Source organism: Pelodiscus sinensis, chromosome 1 (genome assembly GCF_049634645.1).
Source record: "Pelodiscus sinensis isolate JC-2024 chromosome 1, ASM4963464v1, whole genome shotgun sequence".
Classification (NCBI taxonomy): Eukaryota; Metazoa; Chordata; order Testudines; family Trionychidae; genus Pelodiscus; species Pelodiscus sinensis.
Window position 1 is genome coordinate 193,264,693 of NC_134711.1, and position 25,837 is coordinate 193,290,529.

A 25,837-nucleotide genomic window follows, 5' to 3' on the forward strand; every position below is an offset into this window, starting at 1 on the left:
TACAGATACCAGAGCAATCCACTGGAACAAGAATGGGGCCCATTTGCTGGGAAGGATACTCAAGTAAGATGTGTCTACACAGCAGGGCTTAGCTCAATTTGCATAGCTTATTTCGAGTTATGTCAACTACGTAGCTTATTTTGAAATAGGGAGCATCTACACAGCACTTATTTTGAAATAGAGCACTCTTCCTCATACAATGAGGGTTATTGGAGTCGAAGTAGGAACGGAAGTCCTCCAGCTTGACAGTATTTCAAAATAACTGCCTGCTGTATAGACGTGGACTAAGTTAATTTGAAAGAATGTTGCTGTGTAGATATACCCATAGGGTCCAACTTGTGAAAGTTTTCTGAAATTCAAGAAAAAATCAGATATTTTTAGTTTATATTACATTAATTTCAAGGGATCCTAGTTGGAAAATAAAACAAAATATATTATGTGATTAGTTTCTCATATATAATGAGTCAAATTCTGAAAACAAGCTAATTCAATTAGCAACATTACCACTGATCCTATTAAAAAGAAGTCTTGTGGTGAGGAAAGAGAAGGAAAAGGATCAATTAAGAAAGCAGCATGGTCTTATTATCTTGATTGAATGTCATGGAAATTTGAAGTGTTGAACAATTAGGTTGTGTATCTTTTTTTTTAATTAAACAAATAGGGTTAAATCCTCCTAATGTGTCTGCTACAAGACCACTTCAAGTCCACTATAATAGAGGCACTGAAAAAATAAAAGCAAATAATAAGTCTTAAAACAAAACAGCAACAATTGTAATATCTTTCCTTTAATAACCTTTAGATTAAGTAGTTTCTGATAGTAAGGAGAACTGTGGGGGGGAAGTAGGTCAAATCCTTAAAATGTGGGTTCGCTCTGAAAAGTGACTGGTGGCTTTTTGCTTTGTTTTTTAAAAAGCACCTTATCACTGAAGAGTTCTGTTTATTGTGAGAGATTACTGGGAGAAGTAGGTGAGCCAACACTCAGGGGAGAATCTGAGTTTCCTGGAGCATCTGAAGATGTTGATGGAGCATGCCCCTTTACTTGTATATATTAGTCATATCTGTTCAATTTAACAAGAAAATGTTTTACTGTTTTTTGCTCCCGTTGGCACCTTATCTTCTGTTAGCCATAATTTAATTATGAAACACTTTATTTATAGTTAGTCATTTTTCATATTTGGACTCATTCCGTTTAAAGCACCATTGATGAGTTCAAGTCTTCACTTAAGTGATTCTGTAATAATAGGGTTACAAGAGTGTAGCTGTTTAAATGGGTAACCAATAAGCATGAGCTTATCGGTTACCCAAACAGTTGCACACGGCTCCCTGTCCAGCTTCCAGAGGCAGCAACACAGTAGGGATGTTAAATATTGGTGAATTGAATAGTCGATTAACCTCATGAATTCTTATCAGTTGACTATTCAATAGTCCCAGGGGTGGGTCTGGCAGCCAGTACACTCAGGCCCCTCCTGGAGAGCCCCCTGCCACTCTACACTGCTGCTTTTCTGTCAGAGGCAGCAGTGTGGGGTGCCAGGCAGGAGTGGTCCGTGAGGGGTGCCAGTTTTAAAAAAAACAGGCAGCAGCCCCTGTTGCAGTGGAAGGGGTCTGAGCTTCCGGATCCAGCACAAACCGGAACTGAGCCTGGCTGCCTGCCCACCTGGCTTCTAACATATTTTAAATGCAGAGTTGCAGCAGGGGTGGGTCCTGGACCTGGCGCAAGCCGGGACTGAGTCAGGCTGCTGGCCAGCCTGCTAACAAATTTACTGGGGGTGGGAGGAATACCTGTAGTCTATAGCATTAACCTATACATTTTTGTTTATCGGTTAATTGACTATATTATTACATTCCTACAGCGTGGGGCAGTAGCTGGCTCACAGGGAGCTGTCTGCTGCCCTGTGCACCCGCCTCTGATATGGAATGGCAGGTGAGAGCTGGCATGCACGGGTAGCCCACTTAACAGCGGGCTCCCAGGGCACTGGCTGTTACCCGGTGTAATAATATAGTGTGTAACCGGCTAACCATGAAATTTTCAGCAGTTACACAGTTGCACACATTTTAACATCCTTAGTATCTAAGGGAACCCTTGAAAACCATACAAGGGACAGATATAAAACTAGGTTTACCTGCCTACTTTGATCTGGCTAGATACTCCACTAGGATTCTATGGTAGCTATGATATCGTGGCATAGTGCCTGCTTGGACATTTTAGTGCAAATGGGAGAGGGCAACATGCTATGGGAGGTGATAAAAAGGTGGGCGTTTTTCCAATTCTTTTGTGTTTGAATATCCAAATCGACAATTTTGTGCACCACATGAAAGGGGCATTCAGCAGAACTGCCAAAGCAAATGGAATTTCTTATATTGGAAATTTGCCTTTAAGCAAATGCATTGAATCTAACAAGTTTTAGTACAAATATTTTTGGGCCAGATCCTTAATGTCTGTAAACCACAGTAGTTGCATTGATTTTTTTTTTAAATGTCTCTGTGTTGATTGATATTTTCCAAAGATCTAATCCCTGGAGTTTCTCTTCAAAAGGAAGATTTACCTTCTCTGTTTCTTTTAGTTCATTGTTAACTCCTGTATGACTTGTATTAATATCTTAAACATTTTGTTAAGCTATACACATTGTGGTGGGTAATACTGTCTAAGTATCAGATTCTAAATCAGAAGCAGGCTAAACTTTTAAACATTGTCTGTATTAAAACTGAATGCTATTAGGAGGTGGTTGACAAGCACTTCCTCAGGTTGACTGGTTTAATTTTGGTGAAACTTGCTGTTGGAGAAGTTGGTTCTTTATTGCAGTCTTCCTGCTGCATCTACATCTGCATTCTCTTTGTGTTCTGTAACAAAGGTGTACAAAGCCCCTGTGAGTAACTGCATTGAGATAATCCATCTAATCAGATTCTTTTGAGTTAATGGCTTCAGCAAAACCCAGTGACTGCAAATCAAAATGTGTCATTTAAATTCAAGCAAGGTGTAATGGAGGAGTTATTCATGGGCCCCATACCTAAGATTGTGAATTGGGTTTCATTACATGACTTTCTCACTAGGTGAATCTCAGACTTTGAGTTAATATAAAACCAAAACTTATCTATAAAGTTTAAGAATAATATGTTTTTAATGGCTATGTAGAATGGCTTTATTCCAACATTTAAAAGATCATCACAGACCTTTCTAGTTTTGATTTTCCGTTCTCAGATAATTGTGTCTTCCAAACAAGAGGACTTATAGTAAGACATTATGGACATTGTGTTAATATTCTCCACTCTTACAGGAAAATGCAGTTCCTCTGCCCTAAAAATTTGCAATCTATGGCCCTCATCCTATACCCACTTACATGTGCATTGTACTTGTGAATAGTCTCACTGAAGTCAGTAGGACTATTTGTGTGTCAGATTACACAGCTGCTTAAGTGTTTTCAGGATCAGGGCATAATAATAAATATGGAGGAATAAAACATTCATAGTAAAAAATGGGGTTTTGTAGCTGATGGGGGTTGTTTTTTAAGTTAGCGTGAACTGTCTGTGACTGCTCCTCTATTTGCCCATAATTGATTGCTAATATCTTGTGAGCATTATGGTAGAAGTAGTTATTCAATGATACATAAACCATGCTTAATGATGTACAGAGTGCTAGAGTCCTGTAGTATCAGGTTCTTATGCTAGACAGTTTAATAGTAATAATGATAAAGACAGGATATTTCTGTTTAGCTCCGTGATAACGGATTCACTGAGTGTCTTGTCCTAAATTAAGATTTCAGCAGTGACGCTGAAAGAAATTAAAATGAAACAAAACCATGTTTTAATCCCATGATAAAAGTGCTTTCAGTTTCTATTTTGTTGGAAGTAAAGCAGCAATAACTATTGAGTAGATAATTTGACCTCGATAAATTAACCTGTAAATTATTCTCAAGCATAGGATTAAAAAAAAAATAGGGAAGAGGTAGAGAAACAAGATATATCAAACCTTGTCAGTTCTTTTTCAAAATCATAATTTTGATTTATTACAGAAATAATGTTGCAACATTATTTATAGCATCTGTAACTAAAGAACTTGAATGTGCATGTTTGTCTATCTCTAGAAAAAGCAAACTCAAAACAAATTTTTAAAATTAGATGGATACAAACATCTTGTGATTTGACTCTTTGGCTCTTATTTTGGTTAGTGCAGTTGTTCTTATTTAATATTTTTAATTCCCCTAGGTTGCCAGTCATAGTGGATATGTGCAAGTTGACTGGAAGAGAGTTGAGAAAGATGTAAACAAAGCAAAAAAGCAGATAAAAAAACGTGCAAACAGGGCAGCACCTGAAATCAGCACCCTCATTGAAGAGGTAAGATGTTTTTAAAAAATTGTTCTTTCCTTTTGATTAAGATTTCAGTGGTTGAGGATTCTGGTCTCCCACTGCATGGCTATGTCTAAACTACACCCCCTGTCGGCAGAGGTATGTAAATTAGACGTTTCGAAAGTGCAAATGAAGCGGGGATTTAAATATGCTGTGCTTCATTTGCATAATTGTGTCATGGCGCTGTTTCGAACAAGCATCATTTCAAAAATGAAACCGTGGTTTATACGAGGTTTTTTCGACAACGGGGTGCTTTTTTGAAAGATCCTGTACTCCGACAGAGGGGTGTAGTTTAGACATAGTTCATTTGACCACAGTTATGCCTGATAACTAAAATGCTAGACAGCATGTGCAAAATTCCAGGAGCATAGACCCAGTTTTAGAGAAGAGTTGCAGAAATATGTTCTGTTAATGAGATTGTGTGTTTTAGTAAATGTTAGCAGTCCTGCAGGATGTCCCCGTTCCTGTTTGTTATACTAATGTTTACTTCCAGGTGTGGATTTTTTTGTTCTCATGATGGACCATAGTAATTATTTTGTCTTATACTGATCAAATTTCAAGGCTTGTCTTCATAAAAGAGGTACAGTAGCCATCCAATATGCCAGTTCTGGATATTTGCATCCTGCTGCTGCACTCTAGAGTACTGGTTGCTTATCACTTTATTCAGGTTGCTTTTTGGTTGTGGTGTTACAGCTCAAAATTATGATTTAAAAAAAATTACTTTATTCCTCTTTTCAATGAAGTAAAAATCTTCTGGAGCTGGTATTAAATTTGTGTGTATTAGTAAGCTTTGAGCTTCTTGCCAAATCAGGAACTGATGGTGGTATAAACACCTGTCTTACAAGTCTTTATTGTTCTCTGCTATACTCTTAACCAAGCAAGTGCAGATAATCTCTAAAATAATTGCTGGTGAAGTACTACTTTAAAATGAGTAATGAGTTTGCCTATGTACAAGTAATGGGAACTAACCATTCACATCTCTATTGGAGTTAACTGCTTAACCAGTAAGCATCACCCTTACCTGCTTCCCTAGTTAACCAGGGAAGTGGGGGCTGGAGCAGCTCCCCTCCCGCCTTGGTCTACACCAGCTCTATAGGGCCTGCTCTGCATGTCCGAAGCAGCTCCGGTATTGGGGTAGGGGCAGGCAGGAGCATCCCACCTTAATTGATTAACCAGTTTAACGTGAGTGACTTCACGTTTAACAGGTTAACCCATTACACAGGATTTTACATCCCTACTGTCTAAAATGTGTCTGTGGTGTGCATAATGTTGATGTACTGAGGAGAAACTATCAACATTAGAAAAAGTGAGACTTTTTTGCCAGGAGATGTATGGGCTGCTTCTTTTTTTTTCTCACTTGAAACATCATACCATGTATCCTTAATTTTCTGTTTACTTATTTTGAAGTCTGTCTTTTGAAATCTGCAGAGAATCATTGAAATGCCTGCACTGTACTTAAAGATCTTGTAGTCTCCAACATAACTTGTATGGAATTGTACTTCAGTTTCCAAATTACTTTTATAATTTTAATTCCAGTCTTAAAGTTGGTATACTGCTCTCTAAATCAAATGTAATGTAATCTTTTTTCGCTGGGTGTGAGGAGTGGTCTAGGGAGAAATGAAATGGCTTTGATTTTAAAATTGTGGACTATTTTGTTATCTGAAATATCTAATGCTATTGTTTGCAAAATGCCTAATACATCATAGAAGAGTTTTAAATCACATTTATTTTGCATGCCTGTCATAACACACAGATTATATCGTATTGCTATTTATACCCAAACACATGTTGATATAGTACTATGCTTTCATATGGTATATGATTTACCAAAGGTTAAAAGTTAAAGTGTGGATCTAAAAGAAATGACTGATATAATTGATCGAATTATACCTGTAATTCTGTGTCTGGTTAAAACTGAAATGAGCTTACTGGTCTTACCCTTGCTCTTACATTCTTACAAAAGAAGTGTACAATGCACTGTTTCTGCACAGCAAAAGGCTGGTATTGGCATAAGAGCTTTGCTAGAAGTAAAGAATGAGGCACATTGTCTAAGTTTGTAGAGTCAGGCTGAACTATAACTGACTGCAGTATGTGCTATATTTGCTAAACTAACAAGTTTTGAAAAAATAAGTTGAATACAAATATTTACCTTTGTTCTCTGGTTAATCATGATAAAATATTAAATGTTCCCATTAGGTGTAATGGTTTTACACAGATCTCTAAAAACTATTTTCTTTTTCAGGCAACAGAATTTATCAAACAGAATATAGTAGTATCCAGTGGATTTGTTGGAGGTTTTTTGTTAGGACTTGCATCTTAAGAACCTGAATGTTGTCTTCCTGCTGGCATCAACCACAATAAAGAACAGTAATAGTGATTAGTGCACTGTCTTAAAGCAAAGCAGTATGGGTCACTGATCGCTCCAGAGCAAGGAGAATGGACTAGTCAGAGAAATTGGAAGCTTTTACATTTTAGGCTTTTGCCTTCTGATGCTTGGTAAAACTAAGATTTGCTGAAAACCTGCAATGTGCTCATCAAAGCATATCTAGACAAAACTGATTAATTTTCATCATGAATTTTTTATTCTGTGACTATTCAGAAAATACTATTTTTAAAATGTAATTTGTGGGTAATAGCTAGGTTACAGAAATGTAAGGAAGAAAGCTCAATTTTCAGTTTGAATGTTTTCCAGTTAAATGTTGCTTTATCTTTATTTTAAAGGCATTGTCCTTCATGCTGTAGTAAATAATGCCAATGACTAACAATGTATATAATATGTGGCTTCAGCCTCAGGGCTGAAAATCTTCCTTAGAAATCACTGCAATAATCTATAAATCTGTAATAACTTTTTACAGAAATATTAAGTAACAAAGTATCATAGCATATTAAAGGTGAAAATCAAACCTTGATATGTCTTTGTGTATTTTATTTTATAAACTTCTCACATCATTTAACATTCAGGAATATTGCATGTGTATTTGCATACAAATGAGTGTATTGTACAAACAATAAATGTATTTCAAAAGCATGTTATACATAAACTTGCATTTAGTTACAATTGAAATACACATTTAGTATGCAAATATGCACTATTTAAACCTTTGACACTTAAATTACATTTTTATATTTCGTAACCCAGGGAGAACATCTCTTTTAATTAGCTCTGTTGGAAATCTCAAGTGCTAAGGTTTCCATTTAACATTGGAAATGCTTAGTTGAACTTTAAAACATGTCAGTACAGTGTAATTTGAGTAATCCAAAAGCTCTTGCCATAGTCAGTTTCAGTAGGTGACAGTTATTTACTTCACTTTCATGTTAACCAGTGGAACTAAACAAAGTTTATATTGCTTGTGTGTTCTATTTGAGATTGCTAGTTAAGGCATGTCGCTTACTTTGATTTGTAGAAATGTACTCTAATATATGTCTTCAAAAACTATACATTGGTAACAAAATAGGGATTCTCCTCCTCCATCAGCCTGTTGGGAACAAATTCCCACTCATCCTCATCTCAAAAGTCTAGGAAGTAAATGAGTCTTACAGTACGCTCCATAAGTCAGCTCACTTGGGGCTGTCAGACCAAAGCAGGAAGCAAGTTCTAAAGGGAGGAATGCCACAGCTGACGGTGAATTTGCCACCTTACACCCAAGGAGAGGGTTTTTTTAAGTATTTGTCTGCTTTTGCCTCTTTATCTCTTAACAGCTCTGCCAACTACAACCTGTTGTAGCCCCCAAACTTGTGAAACAGCAGACAGATCCCTTCTATCAAAGGAAATGTCATATTTACCAGTTCTCCTAATTATTTTTTGCTTTTTACCATGCTAGTAAGCTTATCCTCACTTATTTCTGGTTTGAGTCTGTTTTATCCAGGTTCAGCCACAATGGCGGATTTACATTAGGTTGCAACCAGCCGTTAGCATGTATAACTCATGTTCCCTTGCTAGTATGTTGAATGGCCCAATATGTTTAGAATATACAGTGGGGAAGGCCACATGTGAGACACAAGTGGTGTGTGGGTTTTGCTTGTTTACTTATGAACACAAGGAAGGTAGGAAGTAAACTGTGCCTATGGCAAATTTAGAGAATCTGTGAGAGCCAGAGATGCTGCAAAATATGGAAATTTAACCAGAGAGAAACAAATCACTAGAAGCATAAATTAAAGCAGGAAATATATGTAAGAGGGCCAAAATAGATTTTGAAGAACAAATATCTAAAGGTAGACAACAATATATTAGATTTCTGTTTCTGCTTTAATGAAAGAATTTGTGGGGCCCCACTATCACTAGGTCAGAGAGCAGTTAAGGAAGATAAGGATATTATTAGTATAAAACTTCATGGCTGAGGATGTTAGGAAGATTTCTGTCATGGAACAATTTTTTTACGATGAGGTGCTATTTGAATCTGAGATGTCAGAAGACAAGATGTTGGAACAAACTTATACTTTAAGACACAAGGCCCAGATTGTATACATCTGAGTTCTAAAGAGTTTAAGAATGAAGCAACTGGGCTGCTATTGCAAACATGCAGAGATTTTGGTTTTTAATCACTGCATTATAGAAATATTGAGGAAAGTAAATGTTGTACATATATTTTTTTAAAAGGCTGTAGAGATGAGCGATCAAGTTGTATACTACACAGCTTTACATTTTATATCTGATACTGTGGTTGAAATTATAATTAAAAATAGAACACCTGGCAGATAATGATATGATAATGTCAAACCAGCACAGTTTCAGTATCTAAGCTAATTTATTTGAACATGTCAATAAAGCAATGACAAAAGGAGATATGAGTGACATAAGTTATTTGATAGAAATGTAGCCGTGTTAGTCTGGTGTAGCTGAAACAAAATACAGGACTATGTAGCACTTTAAAGACTAACAAGATGGTTTATTAGACAATGAGCTTTTGTGGGCCAAACCCACTTCCTCAGATTTGATCTGGGGTCTGGCCCACAAAAGCTCATCATCTAATAAACCATCTTGTTAGTCTTTAAAGTGCTACATAGTCCTGTATTTTGTATAAGTTATTTGGGCTTCCAGATTGACTTTGGCAAGGTTCCTTGCAAGAGGCTACTGCAGAAAATAACTAGCGATGGGAAGAGAGTCAACATACTGTCATGGATCAAAAATTGTCTCATGTAGAGAACTAAGTAAGAATAAATTTTGTCATTGGAAAAGTTGAAGAGTAGGCTACCTCAAGAATTTTTACTAATGTATTAATGATCTGGAAAAGAAAGTTATCAGTCAGTTTGCAAAATTTGCAATCAACTTAAAGTTATTGAAATCCAGAGACAACTGAGAAATTTGAGACTAGTAGACTAGGTGAATAGGTAACATGAGGTCAGGTGAAGTTCAATGATAAATATAAAATATTGCACACTGAAAGGAAACATTTCAACTATTCGTATATCACGGATTTTAATTTAACAATAAGGGGACCTAGATGACATTGTAGATAAGGAGTAGGGAACCTTTATTGGTTTGGGAGTTGCTGACCCATAGAAAAATCCTCACCCCTCACTGAGGTGGCCCCCAACTGAGTAGACATTCTCCACATTCCCCTCATACACTAGAGCCTTGGTCAGCCCAGGCTAGTAGATTTTGTGTGCTTGAGCCCTATGGGGCATGGTAGAGGGGCTGGAGCACTAGTGTGGGCTTCCAAAGGCTGGGGGGGAACCCTGAGCACTGGGGGCCGCAACTAGGCAAGCCAGGTGCTACAGCCGGCACTTGGGCCTTAGGTTCCCCACCCCTGCTATAAACAGTCCTCTGTTCAGCTGTGGTCAGCAAAAACAAGCAGGATGTTAGGATCCTGAAGGAACAAGATGGAGAATAATGTAGAAATACAGTGCCATTTTACAAATCAGTAGTATTTAGAATACAAAATGTGTATTAATGTCATCTTGTCTCAAAAAGAATATTGCAGAATTAGATGGGCTTCAGAGAAAGGTGACTGATTAAGGCAGGGGTTCTCAAACTTGTGATACCGTGACCCTCCCCCCACCCCCATTGCTGCAACCACCTTCTCAGTTGTTCGCGACCCCCTCTCTCCCCCAGGGGGTCAGGACCCACAGTTTGAGAAATGCTGGATTAAGGGATTGGAAAACTAAAGGAGATTGTTCACCTTAGGAAACAATAAAAGGGTACGTTATACAAATATATAACATGGTCTAAAGAAGGTACATCAGGAGTTTCTGGTTTCCTGCTCCTAACATTAACATAAGGGATATTGAAAGAAATGGAAGGTAAAATATTTCAGAATTGGTAAAGAGAAATATATTTTCACTCAGTGCGCATTTGGACTCTAGAACTCCTTACTATAGGATGTAATTGAAACCAATAGCTCAGTGATAATCAAGGAGGTACTGGACATTTATTTGAATAACAAGACTATCCTAAGTTATAGCTAATGTTAACACATTTTGAAAAGTTCTAAAACATTGTGTAAGGACTTAAATATGTCAATGATTTCAATGAAACAGAAGACCGGACTATGCAGCACTTTAAAGACTCGTCTTTAAAGTGCTGCATAGTCCTGTCTTTTGTTTCAGCAAGACCAGACTAACACAGTTACATCTCTATTATTAAGGATTTCAATGACATCTTAATGTGGAGCAAACTACCCCACCTCTGCCTCCTGGTGGGTTTGTGCAGGTGGTTCTGTGACATCTGATGCTGGAGACTGTTGGAGACTGGATGCTGACCAGACAGACCACAGGTCTGATCCAGTATGGCAATTCCTAGATCCCTGTGTAACATAAATAACATAATGCAGTTTTCTGAATAGTGGGGTTTGAGAAACCTACTTAAGTTATCTATTCAATTTCTATATTTATAACATAATCAGCACTTTGATTATTTATAGGTAACTAAACCAATGTCAAGCAATTGTTAGTTCATACTGAGCCTAGCTCTGTTTCCATTGGAGTCAATGGGAGTAATGCTGTTGAATTTTAAGGGGCAAGAATTAGGCTCATAGTCTGTGGGAGCCATTTTCATGCAAAATGAAAACTGAAAATGGAAGCAGCGAAATTAAACAATACCAAATATTCAACAGTGCCACAGTATTTAAGTGCATTTGTCATAAGTGTAAAGGCATAAGCATGCAGGAGTCTTTAGAAGGGAGAAACTACCACCATTTTAAACACAAGAGAATATATTGCTCTTTAACAGTAACACTTCAACAAGTTTAATAAAGTCTGTAATTTCCAGTGCTGAGAGGGAAGCATCACAGAATATATCATAGAGAGCTTTAGTCACATCTAAATATGTGTGTGTGGGGGGGGAACTAAACAGAAGAGTTATCACAGCTAAGTGCTGTTTTTTATTTGCAATGCTCATGTACATTTCAAAAATGGGAGTATCTGCAGCTGTGTGATTGTGACCCAAATGTTGTGGTGTTAGAGGTGCACTAGCATTCCTTTGTCCTCTCAGGAAATGAGTAGGATGCTCTTTAATTCGTGTGCAATCATTTCTGCATGCAGGCAGTGTACGTTTTGTAAATCTTTAATAGAAAATAGTATCAAGAAATGAGTAAATAAGTATTGAACCAAGAATCCCATTTATAATAGGTATTTTGAAGAAATTCTATTTCAAGCAGAGGTTATTTACATATGCTTGCTAGTATTGATTAATACTACAATAAAAGACAGAACCCAGTGTGTCTATGAAGTTTTGTTAACAATCAAAACTTTCTCAGACTATAAATACATTGGGATGGGAAGGTTACCCAATTTTCTCATATTGTTAAGGAATAATAAGCTTTTGACATAATCAAAAAGTGGTGGTTAAACACTGAATATTCAAGATGTCATGCTTGAGCTAACCAGATTTTTAGAAACAAGAAAAACCTACAGCTGATAAAGCTTGCACAACTCACATACTATGAGATTTTTTTTTCCAGTTTCTCTTCAAAATAAAAAAATAAGAATGAACCTTAAATATTAACCACTCTACCTGGTGGTCTCATACTTGTGTGTAAATGTTAAGGATAACGAATTTCTCCATAAACTACATTTTAAATTAAGGCCGTTGTTATTTATATAGCATCAAATATGATTATTGGTTTATAAACATGTAGATTCCCTGCCTCACAGAATGTATTAAAGCCCCGATCCATGCACTTGTGCATGTGCTTTATTTTAAGTACAAATAATCTTACTTAACTTTACTCACATAAAGCAGTTAAATTGAAGTACATGCTAAAGAGCCTGAATTGATTGGGGCCTGAGTAGCAAAGGAGCCATTTTGGGCACACGGAGGGCGTGGGGGGGACCAACAGCTGTGCACTCCAAGACATGGCTTACTTTTCATCCCATTCCCCGGGACGCTGAGGGAGTGAGGGGAAAGGGCTTGCATTGCGTGCATTCCTCTCACACCTGACAGGTGAGCTCCTTTCACCAGCCAGGTATGAGAGGCATGCACTTTGCAGTCACTCCCTTAGCTTCCGGGGAATGGGATGAAAAGCAAGCCGCATCCCAGAGCACGCTTGCTGAGTAGACAAAAGGCGCCCTTGCTGAGTAGACAATGTTTAGGTTGGTAACTTAAAACTTTTAAGTTGGTAAGTGGTAATTTGCTTACTACATATTTTTTCTCTTTCAACAGCGAAGCTCATTGCTTCACAAACTATGGTCTGTGGCCCACAAGTGGTCTAGATTTTCTTGTGGATTACACCACCAACAGAAATGGTTCCATGTCTTGAGGAAAATAGAGGAATTCAGGGATTTGGAGTAAGCCACACTCTTACATACTAAGGTGCAACTTTATTATTGATTAGCTGGCCTTCTGTGTTTGAGCTATTTAGTATTTTAACATTTCTAATTTTGCACTATATCAGTGTTTCCCAATTTTATTTGGCCACAGAACCCTTTTAAATTCGAAAGAATTTTGTGGAACCCCTAATAACAGTCTTACATATGGAGCTGAAAAAGTAGACCACAAATAAGTAAAGATAATAATAAACAAATGTTAAACAAGGTCATGAGATCAACACAAATGAAAATTGTTTTCAATAACATTCATAAATGCGTAAATATTAATTATTATTTAAATAATAAAATGTTATTGTAATGGAATTTTCTTGTGGAACTCTTATTTTCACTTCGTGGAACCCCAGGGTTCTGCAGAGCACCATTTGGGAAACACTGCACTATATTATCAAGTCGCAGGTGGGGGGTGGGGGTGTTCAGTTAATCTTTCAATCATAGGAAAAGCTAATATTGTAATAGTACTATAGGAGGCTGAGGTGCATTAATTGGAGTCGCCAGCATACAAAAATATGACAATCTTGTGTTTATTGTTCTCATACTCATGAGTCTCATACTTATGAGAATGGTACTAAGGACATATCATGATGTTATAACCAGTTTTAGGACTTCGTTAAAAGTGGAGTTTATTACATAAAAATCAAGAGTATAAAAGATCTACTAAACCCTTCTGTGATATTGGTGCATTTTTGTCACTATATAAATACATTCTTTTGCTAGAGGGTACGTAGGAACGTTTGCTGTGGTTTGCTTAGACTTAATGTTATAGTCATTTGTCAAATACCGTTTTTGTAGAAGATGAAGAACACCACAGAAATTAAGGGTAAAGCCCAATGACTTTTTCTGTTTCCATAAAGCAGTTGCAGTTCCTTTTAAGTACTGAGCAAAGAAAGGTAATTGGTGTCTACACATTAATTACAAAATAATTATACAAATGTTGACTTAAGATTTTCATTTGTATGTAAGATACACATTTATAGTATGGGTCAGCAGAGCCGCATGATGTTTTGGTCACTGTTGGCTTATTAACATACAGGATTTTTATAGCATGGTATGAAGGCATATTAGCATCTGGGCCAAGCAAGCATATTTGTTCCCCCTCCCCCTTTTTTTTTTTTTTTGCTTGCTTTGAAGACGGGGCAGCTGCACCCCCGGCTTAGCCTAGTTACAGTTCAGGATTCCTAAACTATATTTAAAAATAGAAAATTGAAGTGGGATATATACCACAAAACCTGTTATGAGGAAAGTAAGCCTATGGAAAATACATAGAGAAATTAAAAGGGTAGAATACTGACAAAGATTAAAATTGCAAATAAAAAAAAGAAAAAAATGACATTAAATAACCAAACATACAAATTTGCTAGGGGCCAGCGAGAGGCAGGAATAGAAAGTTAGTGATGGATGAGGTTGATAATGTGGAGGGCCTAAAGGAATTCTTCGCCCCAGTAATCACAGAAGCAACAGAAGGTAATATCCCAGGAACTGGGATACATTTTCCTGTGGGGGGGAGGAAGTGAAATATCAGAAGGTTTTTACTGTTGCATTGGAGTGGATAATAAGGTAATAAGGACTATTAAAAGTTGATGAAGCACCGGGCCTAGAATGATAAATCGCATCCTAGAATTCTAAAGAAAGCAGAAGGAATTGGAAAGCTTTTATGGAAGATTTTTGATAGCTTACTAAAACAAGGTTATTAAGTGCTGGTGAGTAGTTAATGTAGTTTATAACTCAGACATGAATGAGTGAGCATTCAAATCCAGGAATTTATAGACTTGTAAACTTGTCTTTGGTTCTACAGAAGAAACTGGAACTGTTGATGAATTGTGACTGTATAATTTAGTTAAGTGACAACATGGATACATAAATAGAATATATTATTCAAACAGAAGTGTCGCTGGAAATGTAAATGATGCAAATAGGCTGTAGTCCATCACTGAGCAAAGAATTTATATGCACAGCTCTCATTAGCATAAATGGGAGTTACCTATGCAAATCTCTTCCTTCTGATGCAGGAACAGATTTCAATTACATTAAACTTTACTGTTACTCTTCCAATGATGTCTACAATTCAATTGATTCCAAGTAGATCTTGATGTTTATACATTTTATAGAAAATTTTGAAGTAACTCTTTTTTAGTTTTCTGTAAAATTATAAATGCACTGTGCCACCAATAATCTGTTTCAGTAAAATATCCTAGCTGTAGTTCATCATCCACATTTTTAATTATACATTTTGAATAAAAATATGCTATGATCTGGATGATTCAGCTGCATTGAACTCCCTAGGTCTGGTCTACAAACAGCTTAATTTTAACAGTATTACTATTTCAGATAGGGGTATGATTTTTAATGAAATAATTAAATTGGTATAATTCAAATGTGGATGCAGTTATATCAGTATAAAAGAGCATTATACTGGTATAGTTTATGCCTCTTTCCATATAGGAATAAGACAAGCCAGTATAAGCAATACTATATTGTATAATTGCATCCCAAATTAGTGATTGTACCACTTTAACTACACTGGTACAGTTATTGGAGTGTAACTTTTGTATGGAGAGAGGACCAAAGCAAAAGTTCTTAACCTGGAGCTTCTGACAGCACCCTCCCTTTCTTTATGACTGAGAAATAGAATGTGTGCGTGCACATCCCAAAACCGTTTTTTATAATAATATAGGGTCATATTGTAGAAAAGGTCGAGAGCCACTGCTCTCATTCATTCTAGACTATGCTTTTTTCAGTTCCTACTTCTCTGCCCTCATCATCTTTTCACCCCAACCCAGTGTGTTCTCAGATGCATGAGCTTCTTGAATAAGAGTCTATAAATGCTTTCCATGACTCATCTTTGCATGGTTTCTGTTTACCAGCAGAACCTCTGCAACAGCACTTTATTTTTTTGCTCTGATCTAAATAGAGAACTTTTGTGTTTTGCTTGTATTGGTTTTTTTGTAAATGTAAGTGAAGCTGATTCTCCTGAGGGAGTCAAAGAGCTGGTCAGAGCCAACATAACTTAGATAGGAGCAGTCCAAGAATTCTACCCATTTCTGCCAATGCACTCTAGTGCTAACTTGTGGCTAGAACGACCCAGCTCCTATTATGTACCTCTGCTGTGTATAGAACACCCAACATCCTCTAAGAGTGGGTGGTATTGTGATATGAAGAGGTGTATCATCCTTCTCCTGATTCAAGTAAATCTGAGAGATCTCTTGCAAGCTAAATCAGAATTTGTACCTATTTAGAAATGAGGAGCGCTAGCATTTTCTTTAGTTTTCTACACAACTTCTTAAGTCCCCTGCTCATGTTGCCAGCTAGTGAAAAGAAAGAGTGGGTGTTGAACCAGTTCGTAGACAGTTGTGCCAGATGGAACCAGAGTGGCAATATGAATATTGATACCATTTGTCATGTCATATTTCTAATCATATGGGCTGGGATTTGGGGTTGTATTGTGGTAGTACATATTAAGGACTCCTTCAGAACAGCAGAAGATGATCTAATTTATCATAGTTTATGCATTTCTAATGTGCTTTTCCCTAAGTATAATTTACAGTATTAAATATCCAGTTCTTACAGAGCACTTTTACTTGGTACAACTTAAAGTGCTTTACAAAAGGTGTAAATATTATTAGCTGAAAAGGAATTTATGAGAAGATAGTGGGTAGGAAGACAGCTGGAAACTATGGACTGCCCTCTGTTTACTTCTGATACAGAAGGCAAACAGAACCTAGATGGAATTGTGTGCATTACCAGGGAAACAAAGGGAGGGGTTAGAAGTGTACATAGCTTCTCTAGCCAATGTCCTCAGCATGTTAGCTGAAGAGTCAATCCCTGGTGTGGATGCAGGAGTAAGAAGATGTGGTAACATAAAGCACATAGAACACAGTGCCCCAGCACAATGGTTCTACAGCACAGAGCGTAATGGAGGCCTGCTCCATGACAGAGGCTCAAAGACACTAACTTAATTATTAATAAAGAGAATCAAATCAGAGAAAATGGGGAACTTGAACATACAATGCAAGCACTACTCATCACATTCTTTTCTTATAGATAAGCACCTTTTCACTGATGCCTTGCTTATGCCGGAGATTGCTATGTGGGAGTGACAGTGCTTAATGATCTTGACTACAACTTCATTGTTCAGCAACAATAATTGGGGCAACACACCTGTGCAATGTGAGAACTATCCTGATAAGACCCAGGGAACATGTGTGCCATAGAGCACTGGCCTAGTGAGCTATGTGTATGTCCAGGCTAAGACGATCATCTGTCACTTCATATGCCTGCTGGAAGAATGCCCTGTCCTGCCCAAAGAGTTAGCTTTTCTTTCTAGTACCATAGCTAACACCAACATGTCCAAGCACCCCTGATTACACAGGACTGTACCTCACCTTCCTTATATTATCATAACATCACACTTCCACTGTGGTAGATCACCTTCTGTCCACTGGGAATGGTTGGAATCTTAAGCATGCCTATTGCTCCTCTGCAATGGGATGGTTCGTGGCTGCACCTGTGTGGTCTTGCTGACATTCTCAACCAGTGTTAACTGATAAGATCACTGTGCTGTCCGGACCATCTCCCTGGTGGTGTCAATTGCATGCACAAACTATCATATATCCTGGTTTAAGGACAAGGCCTTTATTCTATTGCCATATTGTAAGGCCTAAAGACCCAAAGCCTTCAAGTGCAGCCCAACTGAAAGAGCAACAGCCATTAGCAGAAAAGCAGGAAGTCACATACTCTCATTGTATCTAAATTGCATTAAAATAATGTAATAATAAGGAGACCCTGTCCTAATAGCAACCAGTATCACCAGATAAAGAAACAGAAGATCTTAAGATGGTTAAAGAAAACTTAGTTTGATACAGACTTATCTGGCAAGAAACTGCTTATCAACAGTTGGGTTTATGAAATCCTCATTCCTTTACTCTTCTATTATTATGATCCCCACTTTCCTATTGTGTGTATGATCTCTGTCTGGTTTTTAATTGTTTCTGTCTGCTAGATAACTAATTTTTCTAGAAGTAAATGAATTAAGGTGATGGTATATTATTAGTATTAATAAAATGTTAGTAAAATAATTGCTTAAGGTATAGCTAAGTAGGACTCAAGTTTAACTATATAAACTGGGGTCCAAGAAGAAGATCAGCAGGAGAGGAAAAGAAGGAACAGAAAAACAAAAAGAAGGAAATACCTGGAAGAAGAAATCACCTTCAAGTAATAGCCAAGAATTGCCAAGTCAGAGTTGCCAAGAATCCTCTGCATGACTGTGATATACAACAGCCAGAATTCAGAATTGCCTACCTACTGGGGAAGTTCACCTGTTTTGATTAGGATTGGTGAGCATGACACTATGGCTACGTCTACACTGACAGCTTCTTGCGCAAGAACTGTTTTGCGGAAGAGTTCTTGCGCAAAAAGTCTTCCACAGGAGTGCGTCTACACTGGCATGTGCTTTTGCGCAAGAGATGTGCTTTTGCGCAAGAGCATCCATGGTAGTGTGGACGTTCTCTTGCGCAAGAAAGCTCTGATGACCATTTTAACCATAGGGGCTTCTTGCGCAATAAATTCATGTTGCCTATCTACACTGCCCTCTTGTGGAAGAGCTCTTGCACAAGAGAGTTTATTCCTCGTGGGGAGAGGAATAAGTCTTCTGGAAGAAGCCCTGTTTTACAACGCTAGACTGTAAATTTACTTGCGCAAGAATGCACATGCAGTGTAGACAGCCAGCAAGTTTTTGCACAAGAACAGCATATTACTATATAAGTCTCTTTTATTGATAAAAGGTCCTGCAAACATGCAGAAAGTTACATATTGAGCCCTAGGAATTGGGCAAGGGTGGGTATTTAAATAAAAAGGGTTATACCTTGAGCTTTAGAATCCGGGTAAAGATGTCTCACCCTAGAGCATGATGTTATGCTTATAAAAAGCACACAGGATCTTTTTCAGGGGAAAAGGAAACATGCTGCGTTTATTGAAAATGCAATATGAAAAGCAACATATGCATTCACATACAAGTCCTGCAGATGTTCTTATAGTCATCAGTCTGTTGTGGCTCAAGTTCACTCTAGTGTCCAGTTAGATTGAACATGAGTGAGGAGCTGGCCTCTATCGATAGCAATTTGATACTCCAACGCCCTCTGAAAAAAGCTCCCCATTTTTATACTTATAAATTCCCATTTGAGTCTGTGGGTTTTTCAATGGCATGCTGCAATCCTTGATCCTTAAGTGGTGTTAATCTTGGGTATTTTCACAGTTATTCTTTGATAGGAGTTGTCAGGCTTTCCATCATTATCTCTTGTTTGTCATCTCATCTTTTGGGAGTGTCTGCCTGTCTCCCAGGTTCATCAGTTCTGCTCATTCATTCAGCCTCTGGCACAATGGGTATTTTCTGATCATCTCCAAGTTTCTGAAGTCTTCTTGACCATCTGGAGATTTGTGATAGATTTCACACTTATCCTTAACTATGCACACATTCTTCACTCATGCCAAACAATTTTATAGAGAATTTCACATAAAAGATTGCAAAGTTACTAAAGAAATAACAAAAGACTTTTGCACAACTTAGTGTGCAATGTAGACAAGAAGCACAACCTAATTTGTAATGCTAACAAGAAACAAGGGTGGCTGGCAGGGTGAAACAGAGAAGCATATGAAACTTATAGGCAAATCATTATATAGGATTTATTACATGATGATACTTATAGTCTTATACCAACACTACATTTTGACTACAATGGGAGTGGCCGAGAACTCTGTACATGTAACACTGGTACACTACTGAGGGGCTAGCAAGCCTGACCACATGCACTGTTCTACTTAATGAGAGTGAAGACTATGCATTTGCAAAGGGACATTAATTCTGAAGTAAGGCAGTAATGAGAGATGGTCTCAATCAATATTCCCTCTAGCCTTTTTCATTCATGTTCAGATTTTTTAAATCCAAAACGCAGAATAAATGTTTATGTGCACCGAGGCATCTGCAAATGTGCACCACTAGCAGAAACAAAACCTAGCTGTGAGAGCTGTGCTAATCAGCTGGGCAGCAGTTGAATCTCTCTTCAGTGGCTGCACAAGTGCTCAGCTTACAGGGAACACTGGGCTAAACTCCTCTATTGTACATAACAATGCTTGCTATATATACTCTCTAGCTCCCCAAACTGCCCGTGTTTTGTTGCTGAGGAATTATATACATTCATCATGTTTCAGGCCAGAAGGAACATTAGGTCATCTAGCCTGACCCAGATATCATAGACCATTAAATTTCAACCAGGTACTCCTTTATTGAGCCTAATAATTTGTGTTGACTAAAGCATAACTTGTGTTAAGCTAACACATAGTTTCCAGAAAGGCCTCCAGTTTTGATATGAAGACATCAAGCAATAGAAAATCCACCACTTTTCATTTGGCAATTTGTTCCAATGGTTAATCATGCTCAGTGTTAAAAAAGAAGTGTCTTGTTTTCAATTTAAGTTTGTCTGACTTCAGCTTCCAGCCATTTGATCTTGTTCTGCCTTTCTCTGCTGGATAGAAAGTCCTGTATTTTCTTCCCACGTGGTACTTATTTACTGTGATAAAGTCTTCTCTCAGTATTATTTTTGAGAAACTAATGAGATTGAGCTCTTTATGTCCTTCATGGTAAGGCATTTTCTCCAGCCTTTGAATCACTTTTGTGGGTCTTTTCTGTTCTCTCTCTTGCTTTTCACCATCCTTTAAAAAATGTGGGCACCAGACCTGTATGCAGTCCTCTACCATCATATTTACCAGCGCTGTATGGAGAAGTAAAATCACCTTCTTACTCACTACTCTTCTCTTCCTACACTACAGGATCACATTAGCCCTTTTTGCCACAGCATCCCACAGGGAGCTCACTTTCAGTTGTTTGTCTACCATGACGCCTAAATCTTTTTCAGAGTTACTGGTTTCCCAGATACAGTCCTCTTCTGTAGTGATGGCCTTCATTCAGTGTTCCTATGTGTGTAACAGCAGCTGGCTGTATTAAAATGCCTTTTGTTTCAATGGGCCCAGCTCAGAGGTGGCAGTAACAGTGAGGGCTAGCTTCACCATAATAGAAATATTGTGGGGTCTGTTTTCAGCCCTCCAATAGTTCCTCTGTAGGTGGGGAGGGTGTGATATGGAGCGGTCCAGGCCCCCTCCTCCTCTAGCCCAGTCCCTATGGTGCAAGGGAAAGGGGGTGCCTTGGAGTTAGGGGCTGGACTCAGGAGAAATGGCTGGTTAGAACAGTATTATTTGCCTCAGAGAGGCAGAGCAGGCAGAACCCATGGTAGGAAACCGGCATGGAGGCCTACGGAGGAGAACCGGGAACACCATTCTGCCACAGACACCCTGACCTCACCACTTCCTCTGCTTGCTCTGAGGCCAAGATGAGTGCCTGCCTGCCACGGCCAAAGTTCCAGCAGTGTCTGACCTCCCTTTGTGCCTCTGGCTTCTTGGCAAACCCACACCCAGCTCCAAACCTCAGCCTTCCCATTGCCTCTGGTCAGCTTACCAAGTGATCCAGATTGTTCTGCATGATTGCCTTGTCCTTGTCGTTATCTGTCATTCAGCTGAGCTTTCTGTCATCTGCAAATTTCATTAGCAGTGATTTTGTATTTACTTCCAGGTCATTGATGAAAGTGTTGGGCTTAGTAATGATCCCAGCAGCACCCCATTAGAAACACCCCCCGCTTTCCTAATGATTATCCATTCACAACTGCTTTTTGAGATTCATCAGTTAGTTCTTAATACATTTAATGTGTGCTCCATTGATGCTGTATAGTACTAATAAATGTCATGTAGTACATACATTGCAAAACTGGTGTTTTTTTGAGAGAAACTTGCACATGCATATTCCCATAAAGGGATTTGCCAAAGTCCTTGAAGTGCAGTCTCTATTATTCCAGCTCTTCTCCTGGGATATCTTTCAAAACTCACCAGATTTGCTCTGCTGTGCACTTTGCAGATACAATGTGTGAAGCTACAGTGCTGGGGATTGGATATGTTGTGTCCAATCTGACTATTTCATTTCTTGCTTAGGGATGCCAACCTGTATCATTACCTTGGAGCTGTGAAAATAGATCCTTAGCCATGTGAATGTTGGCCAACTTAATGCCATGAAATGGAACAAAAGGTAAACAAAAAATCTGATGTTTTTTGTTCAGACTCAGAAAATATATCGTCACCTTTACTTCATATTGCTTTGCCAAATTAGTCCCTTTAAAAGTAACATTAATGGGGTTATTCCTTATTCAGTAAAGAAAACACTAACATGATAGAACAAAATATCTGCAATTTTTTGCTCCCCTTCTAACACTGACAGACATCTCACAAATCAATGGAAATAGTGACATCTTAATGGGGCTTTAGCAAATAAGACACATTTCATTTTTTTGTGATAAACGTCTTATTTTTTAAATCAGGAAAATACCCCTCTGGGGTTTTTTTCAGACAGGCTTTTGAAAAGAGAAAGAGACAATCTTGGGCACAGAAATGATAAGAAAAGTCCAAAAAGTTATGACAAAAGCAACAACATTCGTTCCTGATAAGTGAGGTAATGTTGATTAAGATTATATCTGAGTTTGTTTTGCTCTCCTTGATCATCCGTATTGCTTCTCTTAATCTCTAATTAACCTGGGGATGGAAGATCTATTGCCTTAATATCCAGGATTACCTAATGTAGCGTTCTTTGACTCAGCAACAAATGACAGAGGCTGCTGCAAGTTCAATAAGGGATCAGAAGCAAAGTCAATTAAATGCTCAAAATATTTTTATTGGAACCAAACTGTAGACCTTTCTCTCATTAGATGGATTTACAGATTAAACATGGCACTGATAAATAAAATATCAATTTAACATCTGATATGTCCTGTCAAGGATTTAAATGCTGCATTCACAGAGGGATGGAGATGATAATCAAATAGGGTACGTCTACACTACAGCGCTAGTTCGAACTAACTTAGTTTGAATTAGTTAATTCGAACTAAGCTAATTCGAACTAACGCGTCTAGAACTAAAAACTAGTTCGAATTAGCATTTTGCTAATTCGAACTAGCAAGTCCACATTGAGTGGACCCTGAACAGGGCTTAAGGATGGCCGGAAGCAGTGCCGGCAGGGCATAAGAGGAGGACTTAGAGCATGGAGATGCTGTCTCAGGCTAGCCGAGGGCTGCGCTTAAAGGGTCCCGACCCCCACCCCGGACACACAGTTCTAAGGGGTGCCCCGCTTGCAAAGAAGTTCTGGCTTGGAGTGCCCGGAGTACCCACACTGGGCACATCACACCACTCGGCCATCAGCCCGGCTGCACTTGCCGCAGGCTGCCATCTGGGGAGAGGGGGCAATCGGGGGGCTGCAGGAGAGCTTCCATCCCCAGAAGCCCGCAGAGCCAGTCCAGTCCTCCCCATTGGGGGCTCGTACCCCATTCCTCCCTCACCCCCTTCCACTTATCCTTCCCTAGCCCCCCTTCTTATTGATGTACAAAATAAAGATAACGTTTCTTCCAACATTGACTCTGTCTTTATTGAACAAAACTGGGGGAGACTGGGAAAAGGAGGTGGGAGAGGGGAAGAGAAAGGCTGGGAGAGGGGAGGGCAACTAATATGATCAGGGGTTGGGAACAGGTCCCAGATGAAGAGAGGCTACAGAGACTGGGACTGTTCAGCTTAGAAAAGAGGAGACGGAGGGGGGACAGGATAGAGGTCTCTAAAAGCAGGGGTTGGGTGGAGAGGGGTCATTCAGAAAAGTTCTTCATGAGTTCCCATAAAGAAGGACTAGAGGACACCAAAGGAAAGGAATGGGTAGCAGGCTTCAAACTAGTAAGAGAAAGTTGTTGTTCTTCCCAAAGCAAATAGTTAACCTGCGGAACTCCTTGCTGCAGGAGGCTGTGAAGGCTACAACTAGAACAGAGTTTAAAGGGAAGTGAGATCAAGTCATGGAGGTTGGGTCCATGGAGTGCTATTAGCCAGGGGGTAGGAGTGGTGTCCCTGCCCAAAGTTTGTGGAAGGCTGGAGAGGGATGGCACGAGACAAATGGCTTGGTCACTGTCTTCGGTCCATCCCCTCCAGGGTCCCTAGGGTTGGCCGCTGTTGGCAGACAGGCTACTGGGCTAGATGGACCTTTGGTCTGACCCAGGACGGCCATTGTAAGCTCAGGGCTCAGGGTCGGGGGTCTCAGTGGACCCCCTTGATTTTCATGCACACCTGCTCCTGGGTGGCCAGGCTGGCAGCTCTCCTGCCCTAGCCGGCCACTTTCCTGTGCCTAGTGCGGAGATCATGGACGAGGTCCACGATGTCCGCACTAGCCCAGGAAGGTGCCCGCCTCTTGCGGTCCAGGGCAAGCTCCCGGGAGCCGCCAGCCTGGTCCCGGCAAGAGGGGGTGGGCTGGGGGGCATCGGGTGGGTGGCTCTGTGCCGTGCCAGGTGCAGGGTCTGCTGGCTGGGTGCTGGCAGGCTTGCACCTGGCACGGGCACCGTAGCCAGCCCGTGCCCCTTTAAGGGGTCCGGGGCCGGGAGGGGGGCATAGAGTTTCCCTGGTGTTGGCCAGAGTGGCCACCAGGGAAACCTGGGGAGGGCTAGCCTCCCACTAGTTCGAACTAAAGGGCTACACAGCCCTTAGTTCGAACTAGCTAGTTCGAACTAGGCGTTAGTCCTCGTAAAATGAGGTTTACCTAGTTTGAACTAAGCGCTCCGTTAGTTCGAATTAAGTTCGAACTAACGGAGCGCTAGTGTAGCGCCTAGGAAAGTTAGTTCGAACTAACGTCCGTTAGTTCGAACTAACTTTGTAGTGTAGACATACCCATAGGTATTTTCTGTCTCTTCCTTTTATGAAGATAATCAAAGTAACCTTGTGGCCAACTAAAACAAAAGGGAAACAATATGGAAGAGTTATCCTGAGGATAGAAAGACAGAGCAAGTCTCAGAGAAGATCTTTATTGATACAAATCCATCACTACTATACATTTTCATTGACTACCATGTGATATTTAAAAACAAACAAAAATCCCACATTGCTTATCAAACTCTGCAAAACTGTCCCAAGCCAGATAATTTATTTTAAATAAAAATTGTTTTCTGAAAGTCCAATTATGTACTACAGTGCCTTCCTTTCATCCTCCAGACAACCACATAAATGTAGATTAATATTTAAAATTAAAAGAAAAAATTTAGATTAAACATGCTAATAGAATCTCTCAGGGTATGTCTACACTAGAAAGTTAGTTCGAACTAACGGACGTTAGTTCGAACTAACTTTCCTATGCGCTACACTAGCGCTCCGCTAGTTCGAATTTGAATCGAACTAGCGGAGCGCTTAGTTCGAACTAGGTAAACCTCATTTTACGAGGACTAACGCCTAGTTCGAACTAGCTAGTTCGAACTAAGGGCTGTGTAGCCCTTTAGTTCGAACTAGTGGGAGGCTAGCCCTCCCCAGGTTTCCCTGGTGGCCACTCTGGCCAACACCAGGGAAACTCTATGCCCCCCTCCCGGCCCCGGACCCCTTAAAGGGGCACGGGCTGGCTACGGTGCCCGTGCCAGGTGCAAGCCTGCCAGCACCCAGCTAGCAGACCCTGCACCTGGCACGGCACAGAGCCACCCACCCGATGCCCCCCAGCCCACCCCCTCTTGCCGGGACCAGGCTGGCGGCTCCCGGGAGCTTCCCCTGGACTGCAAGAGGCGGGCACCTTCCTGGGCTAGTGCGGACATCGTGGACCTCGTCCACGATCTCCGCACTAGGCACAGGAAAGTGG

At 39.5% G+C, this 25,837-nt stretch overlaps 1 protein-coding gene across 6 annotated transcripts in view; it reads left to right on the plus strand.

Annotated features, from left to right (window-relative positions):
- FUNDC1 (FUN14 domain containing 1) overlaps window positions 1-25,837 on the plus strand; it is a 42,071-nt gene that overhangs the window by 8,069 nt on the left and 8,165 nt on the right. For 4 of the 6 annotated variants that reach the window (XR_012898271.1, XR_012898270.1, XR_012898272.1 and 1 more), the window contains exons 4-5: window positions 4,201-4,329; window positions 22,135-22,228. Coding sequence is in view for 2 of the 6 variants with exons in the window: in XM_075912798.1 (XP_075768913.1) it covers window positions 4,201-4,329; window positions 22,135-22,191 (186 nt within the window). In the remaining 4 variants the exon portion in view is untranslated. Of the gene's footprint in view, window positions 1-4,200; window positions 4,330-6,583; window positions 7,249-22,134; window positions 22,229-22,545; window positions 22,649-25,837 lie in introns of those variants that run through there. The other 2 variants (XR_012898273.1, XM_075912788.1) reach the window with 2 other exon arrangements.